The sequence below is a fragment of the Tenrec ecaudatus genome, chromosome 16 (assembly GCF_050624435.1).
Source record: "Tenrec ecaudatus isolate mTenEca1 chromosome 16, mTenEca1.hap1, whole genome shotgun sequence".
NCBI classification, from domain to species: domain Eukaryota; kingdom Metazoa; phylum Chordata; class Mammalia; order Afrosoricida; family Tenrecidae; genus Tenrec; species Tenrec ecaudatus.
Genome location: NC_134545.1, coordinates 21,014,581 through 21,030,724, shown reverse-complemented (window position 1 = coordinate 21,030,724; position 16,144 = coordinate 21,014,581). Strand labels below are relative to the sequence as shown.

Below are 16,144 nucleotides of genomic sequence, written 5' to 3'. Positions count from 1 at the left end.
ACAGGGGACAACACTGGTGACTCATTGTAGGAATTGTGCCCGATCTGATCCCACCACACCGAAGCAAAACACTAAGGGCGTGCAACAGAGCAACGAAGTTCCCAGGAAAAATAGACTTTGGGGCCAAGTCTTGGCGCCCCAACAGATTTGACCAGAAAATGCTCCTAAAAGCCAACAAACAGTCCTTGGACTAACTACAAGCTTTTCTTTGTTGTTGTGTTGGTTTTTGTTTTGTCAATGGATTTTTGTTGTTGTTGTTTTGTTTTCATTTGTTGCTTAGTTTTGCTCTGTCCTGTTTTTGTGCATGTTGTTATCTCCGCAGGTCTGTCTAAATAAGATGGGCTGGATGAACAATCTGGAGGAGAAAACAACAAACCGACAGTTCTGGGGGGACATGGGAGAGGGGGAGGTCAGGAGAAAGGAAGTGGTGTTAATAAATCCAAGGACAAGGGAACAACAAGTGATCCAAATCAGTGACGAGGAGCCTGTAGGAGGCCTGGTAGGGCGTGATCAAGGGTAATGTAACCGAGAGGAATTACTATAACCCAAATGAAGGCTGAGCATGATAGTGGGACAAGAGGAAAGTAGGAAGAAATAGAGGAAAGAACTAGGAGGCAAAGGGCATTTATAGAGGTTTACATAAATGCATGTACATATGTAAATATATTTATATATGAGGATGGGAATATATTATAGGCTTAGTATTAGGTAGCAGATGGACATTGAGCCTCCACTCAAGTACTCCCTCAATGCAAGAATATTTTGTTCTATTAAACTGGCACTCTGTGATGCTCACCTTCCCGACACAACCGCTGAAGACAAAGCGAGTGCATAAACAAATGTGGTGAAGAAAGCTGATGGTGCCCAGCTATCAAAAGATATAGCGCCTTGGGTCTTAAAGGCTTGAAGGTAAACAAGCGGCCATCTAACTCAGAAGCAACAAAGCTCACATGGAAGGAGCACACAAGACTGTGCAATCACAAGGTGTCAAAGGGATCAGGTAACAGGCAGCATCAGAATAAATAATCACATCATTGTGAATGAGGATAAGTGCAGAGTGGAGACCCAAAGCCCATCTGTAGGCAACTGGACACCCCCCTTAGGGAAGGGTCGCAGGGAGTAGACGAGTCAGTCAGGGTGCAGTGTAGCAACGATGAAACATACAACTTTCCTCTAGTTCCTAAATGCTTCTTTCCCTCACCCCCACCATCATGATCCCAATTCTACCTTGCAAGTCTGGCTAGACCAGAGGATGTACACTGGTGCAGATAGGAAGGGGAAACACAGGGAATCCAGGACGGATGATCCCTTCAGGACCAGTGGTGAGAGTGGCGAAACCGGGAGGGTGGAGGGAAGGTGGATTGAAAAGGGGGAACCGATTACAAGGATCTACATGGGACCTCCTCCCTGGGGGACGGACAACAGAAAAGTGGGTGAAGGGAGACGTCGGACAGGGCAAGATATGACTAAATAATAATTTATAAATTATCAAGGGTTCATGAGGGAGGGGGAGCAGGGAGGGGAAAAATGAGGAGCTGATGCCAGGGGCTTAAGTGAAGAGCAGATATTTTGAGAATGATGAGGGCAATGAATGTCCAAATGTGCTTTACACAATTGATGCATGTAGGGATTGTGATAAGAGTTGGTATAAAAAAAAGAGTTGGTATGAGCCCCTAATAAAACGATTTTTAAAAAGGTAAAAAAAGAAGAATGCCAGGCCCAGAGCTGTAAGGGGGCAAGGGCCACTGGGATTTGGGGGAGATAAGGGGCGGGGCCTCGGCGCTAGGGGCGGAGTCACGGCTGGGGGCGGGGGCGGAGTCACGGCTGGGGGCGGGGGCGGAGTCACGGCTGGGGGCGGGGCGGAGTTACACGCCCCGCGTTCGATTTCCGGAGCGCTGGCTGCTGCCGTCACGTGACGGCCGCAGGCCGCCGCTCAGCCAATGGGCGTCCCGGTTTCCCCGGCGCCCCGCCCCCTACTCCTCAGCCCTCTGGACCGCGGAGCCTGGAAGTGCGGGCTCGCTGAGCGCCGCCGTCATGCCGTTCGTGGAGCTGGACACGAACCTGCCCGCCGACCGCGTGCCCGCGGGGCTGGAGAAGCGGCTTTGTGCCGCCACCGCCGCCATCCTGGGCAAACCCGAGGAGGTGAGCGTGCGCCCCCCTGGGCTCCCTGGGTCCCTCCCCGCCGGTGACCTCGGGTCCACCCCCGAGCCCGGCCCCCGCGCGCCCCTGGCCGACCACTGACTGCCGTGTTTCCCGCAGCGCGTGAACGTGACCGTGCGCCCTGGCCTGGCCATGGCGGTGAACGGCTCCGCCGAGCCCTGCGCCCAGCTGTTCGTGTCCTCCATCGGCGTGGTGGGCACGGCCGAGGAGAACCGAGGCCACAGCGCCCGCTTCTTTGAGGTCCTCACCAAGGAGCTGGCCCTAGCCCAGGACCGGTGCGTAACGGCAGGAAAGGGCCCGGAGGGAAGTGGCCCTGCCCCAGGGGAAAAACCCATCAATCTCCCTGTCCAAGTCGGACTCACTGCCCTCCCAGGAGTTCCTGGCACGTCCACGTGCAGAGGGGCTGCCCAGCAGGACGCATCCCTGGCTCTGCATGTGCCCCGGTGACGCCTGGGCAAAGCTTGGGATCTTTTCAGGGACATTGGGGGAAAAGGGGGGCACCTGGATGCTGTTTCCTGTTTGGAAGTGCCAGGCTGGGTGGTGGTTCACTGACATAACTCTGCTAGGCCTCCCTGTCTGTTACAAGGCCTATAATCTGGTCCTTGATAACCTTTTCAGGTTATCATGTGGAATTCTGGGTATGTCCTCAAACTGCATGACCTTTAGGCCTCTGGCCCAAGCAGGCCCCAGACAGAAGCTGCAGGAAGGTCACGGGTCAACAAGGCTTGTGTGTCTGGGGCAATATGGGCGGAGAGTGGCTGGAGGACTCTGCCCAGATGTCAGCCCCAGAGGGGTCACTGTGAATAGAGGGGGGTGGACTCAGTGATCCCCCTAGCGGGTTCCTGTACCCTAAAAACCTGGGACTTGATGGCAAGGTAGGAATTGCCTTCTGCAGGAAATTCATTCTGGGGCCGAGGTCTTACCTGTGAGGAGCCACGGAGCCCTGGTGGCATGATGTGCTAGGCTGCTAACAGAGAGGGTGCAATTTGAACCCACCAGTCACTCCAAGGGGGAGTCCATTTCCATCTAGACTAACCACCCTGAAAGCCCTAGGGACCAGGTCTACTCGCTCCTACAGGCTCACTGCGAGTTGGAAATTACTCAACAGCACTGGGTTTGGGTTTTTGTGGCGTGGTGGTTACGATTGGTGGTGGCTAACTCTAAGGTCAGCAATTTGAAAGCACTAGCTGCTCCTTGGGAGAAAGACGAGGCTTTCTACTTCCATAAAGAGTTGGTCTCAGAAACTCAAAGGTGCAGTTTACCCTGCCCCATAGGCTCTCTGAGTCAGATTGACTTGATGGCCGTGAGCGTGGATTTGGTGGCGCAGTAGGCTGTAGGTTGGGCTGCTAAGCACACGGTCAGCTGTTCAGTGGGAGAGTGATGTGACTTCCCGTAAAGCCTGGTAGCCTTGGAAAGCCTAGGGAGCCTTGAGCCGTTCTGCAGTGGGTTCATGGGCGAGGAGCACAGAGCAACAGGAGCTTGGGAGGGCTGAGCAGAACGAGCCTTTATTGGGCCAGGGAGGGTGCCCAGACCTTGTCTGCCAACCATGATCACCCTCACCACAACAGGGACCACGGGCCTGGTACTTCCCAGGTGTGGTTCTCCTTGATCACCACCAGCCTTCCCAGGAGGCAGGCACATCCATTCTATCGATTTTACGAGTGGGGAAACTGAGGCCCGGTCCTTCGCCTTCCTGTCAGGTTCCCCCAGGGACTCTTCCCTAGAAAGGGCCCATCCTCTCTTTGGAAGGCCCATCTCACTCACTGCGAAGACACGAGGGGGGCCACCCTGGCGCTGAGGTACGGTGTGTGCCCACAGGGGCGTGCAGTTCAGAGTAAGAAGACCTTGTGATGGTCTTACAGCAAAGAGAGAGCCTGTGGTAACCACAGAAGTCTGCCTTGGGTGGGCACATACCCACCCCCACCCCCAAACAGATCATCACTAGCGTGACGCAGGCTTGGAGACTACCTGGTGGGCTAAGGCTGGCAGCCCTAGAGCCTTTGGTAGGAGGTGCCTGGCTGGGGGTCTTGGGAATTGGTGTGTTAGGCAAAGAACTGATGACATGTTTTTGTTTGTTTGTTTGTTTTCATTTTCCAAAGGATAATTATCCGCTTTTTCCCCGTGGAGCCCTGGCAGATTGGCAAGAAAGGGACGGTCATGACTTTCCTATGATCGGAAAGGAGACGTCCAAGGCATGTGCCTTGGCCATCTGTTCGTGTGGCCACCCAGCAGTGAAGGCCTAGTGGGAACTAGCCTCGGGCACCCCCACATGCAGCGATGTCGGTAACCTCCTGGTCTCCCTGGTCCCTGTACCAAATAAACACACTGAGAGCCGCCTCCTGCCAGCATGACTGTTTGATCTCCTGCAAACACCCCCTTCCCCAGCAACTCTTGCTTCCTGGGCTTCAGCTGCACTTTGGGGGAGGTGGAGGCCGCTGGTCCAGCCTACACTTACCTGCAGACCCTGTGGCAAAGGTGCTCCTGGGCAGTGCCCTGCAGTCCCCCAGTGTTGACCAGAGGAGCAGGGCAGATTGGGCTTCCAGGAACTTCCATGGGCATTCTCGGGTGCCCCCTTCTCCCCCAGCTGGTAGTAAGGCATCTTGTAAAACCCATGCCCCCTGGGAGACGAGGTGCGGGGGGGGGCGGGGGGCGGGGGGAAGGTAGTGGTGTTAACAAACCCAGGGACAAGGGAACAACAAGGGATCCAAATCGGTGGTGAGGAGGGTATAGGAGGCCTGGTAGGGCTTGATCAAGGGTAATTAACCGAGAGGAATTACTGAAACCCAAATGAAGGCTGAGCATGATAGTGGGACAAGAAGAAAGTCAAAGGTAATAGAGGAAAGAGCTAGGAAGCAAAGGGCATATATAGAGGTCCAAATGCATGTACATATGTAAATATATTTATATATGAGGATGGGAAATAGATTTATGTGCATACATTTATAGGTTTATTATTAAGGTAGCAGATGGACATTGGGCCTCCACTCAAGTACTCCCTCAATGTAAGAATATTTTGTTCTATTAAACTGGCATTCCATGATGCTCAATTGATCCCGACACAATCGCTGAAGACAAAGTGGGTACACAAGTAAATGTGGTGAAGAAAGCTAATGGAGCCCGGCTATCAAAAGATATAGTGTCTGGGGTCTTAAAGACTTGAAGGTAAACAAGCGGCCATCTAGCTGAGAAGCAACAAAGCCCACATGGAAGAAGCACACCAGCCTGTGTGATGATCACAAGGTGTCGATGGTATCAGGCATCATCAGAACAAAAAATCTTATCATTATGAATGAGGGGGAGTGCGGAGTGAGGACCCAAAGCCCATCTGTAGGCAACTGGACATCCCCTTACAGAAAGGTCTCGGGGAGATGAGCCAGTCACAGTGCAGTGTAGCAATGATGAAACATACAACTTTCCTCTAGTTCCTAAATGCTTCCTCCCCTCCTCCACCTCCCACTATCATGATCCCAATGCTACCTTACAAGTCTGACTAGATCAGAGGATGTACACTGGTACAGATAGGAACTGGAAACACAGGGAATCCAGGACGGATGATCCCTTCAGGACCAGTGTTGAGAGTGGCGATACCAGGAGGGTGGGGTAGAGAGAGGTAACCGATTACAGGGATCTACATCCCTGGGGGATGGACAACAGAAAAGCAGGTGAAGGCAGATGTCGGACAGTGTAAGATAAGACAAAGTAATTTATAAATTATCAAGGGTTCATGAGGGAGGACGGAAAATGAGGAGCTGATGCCAGGGGCTTCAGTGGAGAGCAAATGTTTTGAGAAAGATGAGGGCAATGAATGTACAAACGTGCTTTACACAATTGATGTTTGGATTGTGATGAGTTGTATGAGCCCTCAATAAAATGACTAAAAAACCCACGTCCCCAATGGCAGACCAGCAAAGGCACTAACAATGGATGCGTGCCCACCGTGTTTACATATGGGGTCCTGTTGCTCCATTGCTGAGGGCACATGGGCTGGGGGTGGGAGTAGAAGTCTCCCTTTGCATAGCTGCAGAGGGTACATGGGCACTGGTGGGCACGTTCCCTGCAGTTAGAGAAGGCACGACGCTTGCCTACATGCACCTGTGGAGTGCCAGTTTTCGGGCCCCAAGCTTCTGAGTCTGCGGCGCAGCTCATTAATAAAATGAAATGAGGTCTGCCTGTACACGCTCTGCTTGGCCACCCTTGAAAAGCCAAAACCCAATCATGGCTACTAAGTTGATGCCAACCCACAGCGACCATACAGGATAGAGTAAGACTAACTCTAGGAGTAGAAAGCCTCATCTGTCTCCCATGGAGCAGTTGGTGATTTCAAACCACTGACCTTGAGGTTAACAGCCCAATACGTAAGCACTATGCCACCAGGGCTCCTCGATCAACCGGGGGGGGGGGGGGCCTGGTGTAAAGCCGGACTGGGGAGTCCCATTCCCTGGTTCCCTGGCTCTGCACAGGTTCCTTCCGCCATAGTTTCCTGCCCCCTGGAGGGGTTGGGAGAGTGGGTGTGGTGGGTTGAATGTGAATGAATGGTTGCCAGCCCAGGAAGGGACTCCTGACTTGCAGGGGCTGTAAGGCTGCAGTCTCCTGTCAGACGCCCCACCATCAGCTTGCAGTCCCAGCTGTCAGCAGAGCCATGTGTCATCTGCTTGCTTGCATGGCTGCCCCTCCCATCTCCAGCACTCTGTGCTTGCAGCCCAAGCTTTGCTTCCTGGTAACATCCTTGATCCTTGAAGATGGACGGTTAGGAGTGCCAACTTCCCACGCGGTTGAAAAGCCACATCTGCTTTACTGGTGAGACAGGCCGCTGTGATGGAGATGATGAGCCGACCCAGGCATTTTTAAGGGGATGCTTGAATTCGCCGCAATTACAATAGGAAAAGAAATCCACTGATAAGTAGGGCCAGCCTATTCGAGGGTTAAACAAACTTATTTTGGCTTCTGCATGGTCTGCACTGACCCCCTTCCCCCCCTCCGCCCTTCCTGCCTTTTCCCAGCTGTTTTCAATCCTGTCCTCTACGTCAGGAGGGGCTGTTCTCAAGGCTGCGGGTCACTCCCACCTTCTAAACCGTCTGTTCATGCTTCTGTGCCCCACACCCCCTCCCTCCAAGGCTACAGACCCTTCAAGGTTGGTCGCTCAACTGTTTTGCGCCTCCTGGACTATCCATAAAGCTTTCTTGTACCAGACTGGCTGTACTCTTCAGCACACTTTTACGTGTGTCCAAGATCAAAGAAAAGGCCACCCGATTCATCCATTTCGATCAGTCAACTATGTTGGGATTCAAGCACCTACGAACTCAACCACAGAGTGAAGCCCTTCCCAGAAACGCCCATCAGCTCCCAGTGGCCTCTGATGGCGCTGCAGGTTAAGCACTGGGCTGCTAACTGGCGGTTCAAACCCACCCGCTGCTCCCACAGAGACCGATGAGGCGTTCGGCTTCCACTGAGGAGGAATCAACTGGATGGTTCGTTTAACAACCTTTGTCCCTTTCTGGGACGACTGTCAGGAAACGCCTCAATCATGGAAGCGACAGGACGGCTCTAGAACACCCCTACCCCACCGCAAGGCGCCCTGGGGGCGGGGGGAGTCGGTTAAGCACTGGACTGCTAACCAAAGGTTGGCGGTTTGAACACACACACAGACACAGCCACTCTGGAGAGAGGGGCGGCTTAACGGTTTCCACCCTTTGAAACCCGCAGGGGCCGTTCGCCTTGTAGGGTCGCGACGAGTAAGAATCCACTCGGTGGTAGGGGGTTCCGGAGCCTTTGCGGAAGCGGGGCGGCTAGATAACGAATGGCAATGCCCTTGCTCCGGGCAGTGCCAGTGTGCCATCTTGTAGCTAAGCGACTGCTCCGGGCCGGGCACAGGCCTCGGCGCCTCGCCCACCGCACAAGCCACAAGTGGCGTCCGCTGGGGACCCTGAAACCCGCTACTCCGAGGCCCGGGCCACAGCCGGAACCAATAAGCGCGGGGCCGCGCGGAGGGGCCGGACGCGCTAGCGGGTTGCAGTCCCGCTGATTGGCCGGCGGGGGCCTGGCACGGACCAATGGGAGAGCGCCTTGTTGCCACGTCGTAGCCGGTCGGCGCGGGGGGTCGGCGGACAAGCTGTGTTGCCGTGGAGACGCCGGTGAGTTCCCGGGCGGGGAGCTCGGCCGGGGCGGCGACGTTCTCCGGAGCCCGGCGGTGGAGTGCGTGCCTGAGGGCCGCTGGCGGAGCGCCAGGCGCCGGGGGAGCTCCACGGAGAGACCGCGCCACGGTCGGGCAGCGAGGGGTCGCAGAGCAGAGCGTGGCGGCCGGGCTCACGCCGCCCAGGGGCCGGGGCCGGGCAGGCGGTGGGGGGTGGGGTGGGGTAGGGGTGGCATTTCGGGGGCACATCCGCAGCCACGGCCCCGGGGTTCGTTCGGCGGCAGCCTCAGCGCGCGCCGCCCGTTCACCTTCACTGACATTGCTGCCCTTCGCAGGGGGGCGCCGGGGTTAAGCGTTGAGCTGCTCCCCCCAAGGTCCGCAGTTCAAACCCACCAAGCACTCTGAGAGAGAAAGGTGAGGCTGCCTGTTCCCATACGATACAGACTGACACCCGCGGCCACCAGCCACAGGGACGGTTCTGCTCGGTCCTGCAGGGGCGCTGTGCATCAGATACCACTGGGTGGCACTGGGTAGCCACAGCTGGCATGGGGGGTTGTCTGGACGGTGCAAACCGCTAAGCGCTCCCCTGTGAGGGGCTGTTGGAGCCCGCTAGAGATGCCTCGGAAGACTGGCCTGACAGTGGGCTTCAGAGAGACTCCCGCCTGGAAAAGCCCAACCTTGAGAAACCCGGTGGAGCCAGTTCCACCCTGTTCTCCAGGCTCTCCGACCATTGGAGTCGATATCATGGCAGTGGGCACGAGTCAGAAGAGGGGCCTTGGTAGTGCAGTGGGTTAAGTGCTGCACCAGCCCAGACACAGGAGAAGGATAAGCTGGTCTGTAGACTGACCGCCCCTCGAGGCCTAGAGAGCAGCCCTCTTCTGCTCTTCAAGGTCCCTGTGAGTCCGAATCAGCTTGATGGCAGTGGGCTGGAGCTGGGTTTGGGGGCGTCCCTTGAGGCATGGTAGCACAGTGTTTTAGCCTCAGGCCTCCACCAGGAGGGAGGAAGATAGGTCATAGGCTCTGGTAGAGTACAGCCCTGGAACCCCATGGGCAGTTCTGCCCTGCCCTGCCCTGCCCTGCAGGGTTGCTGTGCATCTGAATTGGCTTGGCAGCAGTGGGTTGTGCCCACAGGTCTCTTGCCTCCGCTAAGTGGCAAACCCCTGGTATGCTTCTTTGTGTCTTCAGGGCGCCTGGGGCAGCACCTCGCAGGGCCGACCTCAGGCAGAAAGGGCCCTGTCTGGTGACCCTAGCCATCCAGGTGGCGTCTGTGTGGAGCCCGCAAGGCTCATGGCAGTGTGACTTGCCCGGCTCCTAGGGGACTTTCAGCCCACCCTGCTTCCTTCTAGGAGAGTCATGGCTGGTGCAGCCTCTGCCCGTGATGGGAAGTGACAGGAGACGCCAGTGCTGAGGCTCCAAACATGGTAAGGAGGGAGGCCTGGCTGATTGGGTGATATTCCCTCTGGGGCAAGGGACACTCTCCAGGATGGACTCTGAAGGCCCTCGCTGTGGACAGCCTTCTGCAGAGAGGACTGGGGGTACATTTGCATGCCCGGTCATGGGGGTGGCCTCACCACAGTGAGGAGGCAAAGCTAACACAGTTTGTTGGCCTCGGTTACTCAGATACCTGGTCTTGTGCTGGGCTGGGCTGGCATCAGAATGTGCCCGGGCTGTGGGCTGTAACCAGGCTGCACTGCCCAAGTCCTTCTTTTCTCCCTGCATGGTCGTTCATTTACTTCCCAGCGTTTGAGAAGGCCGCCGCTTTTTGAGACAAGTGTGAGGGGGCAGATATTTGAAGCCCACCCCCACTCTCCGCCATAGGGTGCAGCTTGCTGATGCAATAACACGGTCTCGGCTAACAGCTACGTCTCCTCCTTCCCCCACCTGCCTCCTTGCAGATTCGAATTGCCGCCTTAAATGCCAGCTCCACAGTCGAGGATGATCCTGAAGGAAGCTTTAAAAGTCATAAGACCCAGACCAAGGAAGCTCAGGTGTGTGGATCCCAGGCTCGCACTCACCTCTGTCTCTTCCTTTAATCTCTGGTGCAGACACACTGAAGGACACTGGCGACCATCGGCAGGTTGCGCCACCTCCAAGAACCACCTTTTCCGAACCCTTGCCAGTCATCCACAGAAGCCCCGCCTTCGCTGTAGCCTACTGGTCTCTCCTTGGCTGTGGGTCTCGTTGATCTGATCAGAACTGGGTCGTTCTGTTAGAGACCCCGGTGGTGTGGAAATGTAGTCCTTTGGGTAGCCTTTTGCCTTGTTGCGTCTTAAAAACCAGCTGGGAAGATCTCTTCCCTAAGGGACAAAGACTTTGCCCCAGGAGTGTGCCACCTCTGTCCCAGTTGACCGACACTGACCTGTAAACAGCTTTTAGTTTGATCATTTTTGTCTGCACCTGGGCTGCAGCCTCCTGGTGATTGGCCTATTTTGCGTACCTTGTAGGGACTGACTGTGGGGAAAGATGAGGCTTTCCAGTCCCAGGAGGAGAGTCTCAGGCTCACAGGGCAGCTCGACCCTGTCCTATAGTGCTACTGTGAGCTGGTATTGACCCAAGTGCTGTGTGAGCCTGTGTCTCGCCTTGGTCGCAGGAAGCGGAGGCATTTGCCCTGTACCACAGGGCCCTGGATCTGCAGAAACATGACCGGTTCGAGGAGTCGGCCAAGGCCTACCACGCACTGCTTGAGGCCCGCTTGCTGCGGGAGGTGAGCTCCACACACTCGGCCTCCCCCCACTCCCCTGGGGTCAGTGTCATCATGTCATTGCTTCTCCCCCTCAGTTCAGGGTGGGCATGGGATCCCCCACGTACAGATATGGGAGCTGAGACGCCTTCACTGCTGCTGGAGCAGGAGGCCCTGCGGGGACACTGAATCCTATTGGGGACTCTAGGCCAGAGAGCTTTAAGCACATTGTGCATGGAGCCCGGGGGGTGGGGAGGGGGCGGGCGTGGGGAGGAACCAGCAGGTGCTGGAGGGGATTCTCCTGGAGCTCCCAGGGCAGCGATGTCACTTTCCAGCAGAAGGGTCCTATGGCTGAGCCAGCCCCCTGCTGGACCCATTAGAGACCCCACTGTCCCTTCCCCTGCTGTGTCCCCAGGCGGTCCCGACAGGTGATGAGCAGGAGGGCCTGCGGCAGCCCGGGCTGATGCTGAAGTACTCCACGTACAAGAACCTGGCGCAGCTGGCCGTCCAGCGAGAGGACCTGGAGACCGCCATGGACTTTTACCTGGAGGTGAGGCCGGGCCAGGTCTGCAGAGATGGGTCAGTGCTGCTAGCCTGTGGTCACAGCGTGTGGAGAGGCTCAGTGGAGAGGCCCTGGGTAGGGACGTCCTCTTGGCATAGCCAGGTCTGCACCTCCAGAAGAGTCAGGTGCAGGAACGTCCCCTACCCACACGCAGCCAACTCTCAGGCCCTGCTGCCATCACAGAGGACTGGTGCTGCTCCAACCCCTCCTTTCACTGCCACTCGTGGGAACGCTGGGACATATGCTGGCCTCCAGAGAAGCTACCGCCAGCCACGCGTGGCCTGTGTGAGGCCTTCCAGTGGCCTCCGACCTGTGGCGGCCCTGCGTGCAACAGAATGAAACACTCCGTAGTCCTGCGCCAGCCTCGTAATGCTCCATGTTTGCATTTGTGGAAATTAGAACACTTTTTATAGGCAATTAGCGAATATAAGCTGATTCTGCACCAGGACTCTGAAGACCTTTAAAACAATGCTTCCTTACTGTTAATAGGTTTGCTTTTCCAATTTCCACCCTTGAAAACGCTTGGCAAGTCAGAGCCAACAAAGAAAAGGTCGATCTGAATTGCTCACAGAGACAGCCAACGAGTGTGAACATACCCCACTAAACCAAAGCCAGTCAGCCAACACGTAGCTTCCACCAAGCCTGGTGACCCTCCAGTTTCAACACGCCACCCAAGGGAGCCCCACTGCTGTCGCGGCCGTTTGCCGGCTGAGAAGCAGAGCTGTCGCATTAAGGGGACCTCCGTCACATGGCAGGAAAAGGCTATTGTTGCGGCCACTCTGTTCACCCCTCGTCCAGGGGCTTCCTTTACCAAGCATGGTGTCCTTTTCCAGGGGCTGGTCCCCCCGATCACAAGACCAGAGGTGATAGGGAAACTGAGGCATGGGCGCTGGCTGCCCAGGGCCCCCACCCCACCCTAGAGCTATCCCACCCACAGCTTCCCTCTGACGGTGTGAGGCGTGCTGCGGCCCAGCTGGGAGTGGGCATCCTGGCGGTGCTGAGGGAGCTGCGCAGGCATGAGGAGGCCGTGGGTGGCTGCACCCGCACCCTGTCTTCCTGCCCACCTGGCTGGGCACCAACGGGCTCGCCCTGGTCCTCACAGGCAGTGATGCTGGACTCCACCGATGTTAACCTATGGTACAAGATCGGGCACGTGGCCCTGAGGCTCGTCCGCGTGCCCCTGGCCCGCCATGCTTTTGAGGAAGGGCTGCGCTGTAACCCCGACCACTGGCCCTGTCTGGACAACCTGGTCACCATCCTGTACACGCTCAGCGACTACACAAGTGAGTCCACCTGAGATCGGCGCCCGGCCTGGGAGTGGGGGAGGGAGGAAGGGAGGAAGGTGCTTGGGCTGCAGAAGCCCCCTCAAGCACAGGGCTTTCTGCCAGCTGTGGGGATGGGGTGGGTGGGTGGGAGGTGTGCCTGTGCCCAGCTCTGCTCCGCCGTCTCTCAGTGCCGTGGTTTGTGTGGTGTGTCTGGTAGAGACGCTTAGACATTGGGCTGCCAAGTGCAATGTCAGCGGTTCCAGAAGCCCGTGTGTTGTGGCTGGCACTTTCCTGGGCGGGACAGCCAAGAGATCCGCAGCCGCTGTCTCTGACCCCGGGCCCCACCCCACTGGGGGCACACGGGCTGGGGAGCTCTGAGCGTCACTAGGTCCTGCGTAGAGGCATCCCCATATCAGGCCAGGCCCAAGGTCCGTGCAGGACAGACCTACTGACAAGTATGTGTGCTCTCACGCTAGAGGTTGAAGCCTGGAAGGCCTTAGCCTAGAGGACACGTGGGCCCACAGGCCCTGCTGTGCTCCCCCTCTCTCTCTCTGGAAGGCTCTAGAGTGTTCTAGGGAGGGGCACATGCCCTGGGCAGGGGCACACAGGCGAGGTCCGCAAGCCTACCCTCACTCCACTCTGCCCGTGCCCGCCCTTCCCCTGGCCTCTGCATGTGGCTCCTGTGTGCACTGCTGTGAGCAGGCCTCGGCCAGCCTCTTCTTACACCGCCGGCTGAGTTTTAGGTGGGCGCTTTCCCAGCAGTTGGACCTGCTCCCGTACAGTAGGGCTCACCCAGATTGTCCCACACCGCCAGTGGCTGTCCCCGCAGCAAGCCAGTACAGCCCTTGCGCCCACCCAGCCTTCCCTCCTTGCTCCTTCCAACTCTGCTCCCGCCTGGCTGCTGGGTCAAGGCTGACTCCTAGGGACCCCTCGAGGACAGGTCCCCCTGCCCCTGGCCGTGTCCCAGGCTGAAATGCTTTACGGGAGCAGAAAGCCTCTTCTTCTCTGGAGCAGCTGGTGGTTTCCGCCCGACTCCTGACCCACCATGCCACCTGGGCTCCTCAGAGCCACAGGATATTTAGCCCAGGCTCAGGGGGGGCCCTAATCCTAAGGCGTCAGTTTCTGGCTACCACTGGCAAAATCCTTCAGCAAAGCACCATTCTAGGAGGCTGTTTCTTCTAGGAGGTTCTTCCTGTGGTCTGGGTGCCACCCTGGGGTGGAGGGTCTTCAGGGTACCACTGTCCCTCCAAGCTCTCTGGTTTGTGCCTTGGTGCCGGGGCACCAGGCGAGTGAAAAGTGGCCTTGGGGCTGGATGTGCGCCTTGCCTAGAGGGAGCCCCGGGAGTGGGGTGGGGGAGCTCGGCACCCCGAGCCCAGGATGTGGAAGCAGCCCGAGGTCTGGGGCCTGCGGCATCATCTGCATGTCGGTGGGATTTCCAAGTGGCCCTGCCCTGGAGTCTGGGTGCCGGCAGCCTGTGCTCAGGCTACTTGGTTGCCCTGGAGGAGGGTGAGCCCTTATGCTGGGCTGCCCTGACAGGAAGGTGCTGTGGCCAGTAGCCCCCGAGGCCTGATTGTGTCATGTGTGTCCTCAGCCTGTCTCTACTTCATCTGCAAGGCCCTGGAGAAGGACTGCCGCTACAGCAAGGGGCTGGTCCTCAAGGAGAAGATCCTCCAGGAGCAGCCTTGTCTCCGCAAGGACTCCCTCCGCATGTTTCTCCGATGGTGCGGACCCACCCTCCCCCATGGCCCGGGGGCTGGCTTCCCGGGATCCTCTTCTCTCCAGGGCCCCATAATGGGGGCCCTGTCCCCGTCTCCCAATTCCTCCGTGTGCCCGTGTTCCTAGTGACATGTCGATTCACGATGCGACTGTGAGCCCAGCGGAGGCGCAGGCCATCCTGGACGAGGCCCTGGGGCTGCGGAGGAAGCGGCAAGCGCTGACCGTGCGGGAGCAGGTGCCGGACCTGCAGCTGGTGCAGCCCATCCCCTTCTTCACGTAGGCTCTGCCCCTGGGGAGCGGGTGGAAAGCCGACAGCATGACACACGTGGAAGGGGCCGTGTTGACCTTAGCCATCCTGTGCGCAGGGGCAGTCTGTTAGCTTGAGTCGAGAGCAGGTAGTTGTTACCCTAAGGTAACAAATCGGGCGGTGGGATAAGCATTGGGCTGGGAACTGCAAGGTCAGTGGTTCAAGCTCACCAGCCGTTCTGAGAGACAAAGACAAGGCCACGTGCTCCCGTAAAGCCAGGCAGCCTTGGAAACCCAAGGGGCCAGTTCCACTGTGCCTGAGGTCGATGTGAAATGGGATGGAACTGACTCAGTGCAGGGCTTTGGTGCCAGCCAGAGTTTCTCTCTGGGCTCACGATGTCCCCAGGGGCTGGGCACGTGTCCCACAAGGCCTGGCAGTCACAGTCCTGGGCTCTGGGTTGAGCCACTGCCGCCACTGCACCTCAGCACAGTGGACCCAGGATGTGGAGGCTCCTGTGGACAGACTTTGGCCAAGCCCTGAGGCCCGGAGGTGCCATGGCGGGAAGCGAGCCCATGTGCGTATGTGCCATGATGCTGCCTCTCCCTACAGCTGGAAGTGCCTTGGTGAGAGCCTGCTCGCCATGTACAACCACCTGACCACCTGCGAGCCCCCTCGGCCCAGCCTGGGCCAGAGGATCGACCTGTCTGACTACCAGGATGACACCCCACCCCCTGCTGCCTCGCTGGCGGTACCCCCTGCCAGTGTGGTCCCACCCAGCCCCGTCAGTGCACCCCCGGCAGTGGGGGCCCTGGTGGAGCCCGTGTTACCCTACACGCCCATGGCGCCCGCCAGCTTCCCTCGCCACAGTCCCAGCCTGTTGGAGACCAGCCTGCCAGCGGGTGAGCAGCCTCCTGGTGTCAGTGGGGGCCTGGAGCAGCCAGCATGACCAGAGTGGGGAAGTCTGGTCCCTCCAGGGAGAGCAATTCCCTGGTATTCACGGCCTGAGGGGGTGGGGCCCTGGGCACAGTGGGACTTTAACGTAGCGGGCTGGCAGTGGTGGCGTGTGGACAGTGCCGAGGGCGTGGCGGTCTAGGATGGTAGACGTGCCTGCTGTGCGCATGCAGCAGAGGGGCCATTTGGGAGGTGAACCCACATACGATGGTCCTGTTCCTCTGTGCGGACTGCAGTCGTCACTGGGACCTCTGAGCCCACTGTGGAATTCTGTGCTTCTTGAAATGCAAAGGGGTGTCTAGCAATCAGGGAGGATCTGAGTGGCCCTGTGGGTGGGGGTGCTGCCTGCCTTTTCAGGACCCTTCTTGGCGAGGGTGGTCTCCATGCTCAGGGAACTCTGGGACAGTGCGGAGGCCTATCTAGCCCACACTGC

At 57.7% G+C, this 16,144-nt stretch overlaps 2 protein-coding genes across 4 annotated transcripts in view; both read left to right on the top strand.

Annotated features, from left to right (window-relative positions):
* Positions 1-1,966: 1,966 nt before the first annotated feature.
* On the top strand, positions 1,967-4,496 carry DDT (D-dopachrome tautomerase). The gene is made up of 3 exons (XM_075533614.1): positions 1,967-2,142; positions 2,260-2,435; positions 4,260-4,496. The coding sequence occupies exons 1-3, from the start codon at positions 2,035-2,037 to the stop codon at positions 4,330-4,332; spliced, it is 357 nt and encodes a 118-aa protein (XP_075389729.1). The 5' UTR covers positions 1,967-2,034; the 3' UTR covers positions 4,333-4,496.
* Positions 4,497-8,189: 3,693 nt separating this feature from the next.
* Positions 8,190-16,144, top strand: part of CABIN1 (calcineurin binding protein 1) — a 59,101-nt gene continuing 51,146 nt past the window's right edge. The window contains exons 1-10 of one of the 3 annotated variants that reach the window (XM_075533307.1): positions 8,223-8,291; positions 8,626-8,704; positions 9,637-9,711; positions 10,186-10,278; positions 10,881-10,994; positions 11,386-11,520; positions 12,635-12,815; positions 14,389-14,518; positions 14,640-14,789; positions 15,370-15,659. In XM_075533307.1, the coding sequence (XP_075389422.1) occupies positions 9,709-9,711; positions 10,186-10,278; positions 10,881-10,994; positions 11,386-11,520; positions 12,635-12,815; positions 14,389-14,518; positions 14,640-14,789; positions 15,370-15,659 (1,096 nt within the window). In that variant the 5' untranslated portion in view covers positions 8,223-8,291; positions 8,626-8,704; positions 9,637-9,708. Of the gene's footprint in view, positions 8,421-8,625; positions 8,705-9,636; positions 9,712-10,185; positions 10,279-10,880; positions 10,995-11,385; positions 11,521-12,634; positions 12,816-14,388; positions 14,519-14,639; positions 14,790-15,369; positions 15,660-16,144 lie in introns of all 3 variants that reach the window. The other 2 variants (XM_075533306.1, XM_075533308.1) reach the window with 2 other exon arrangements.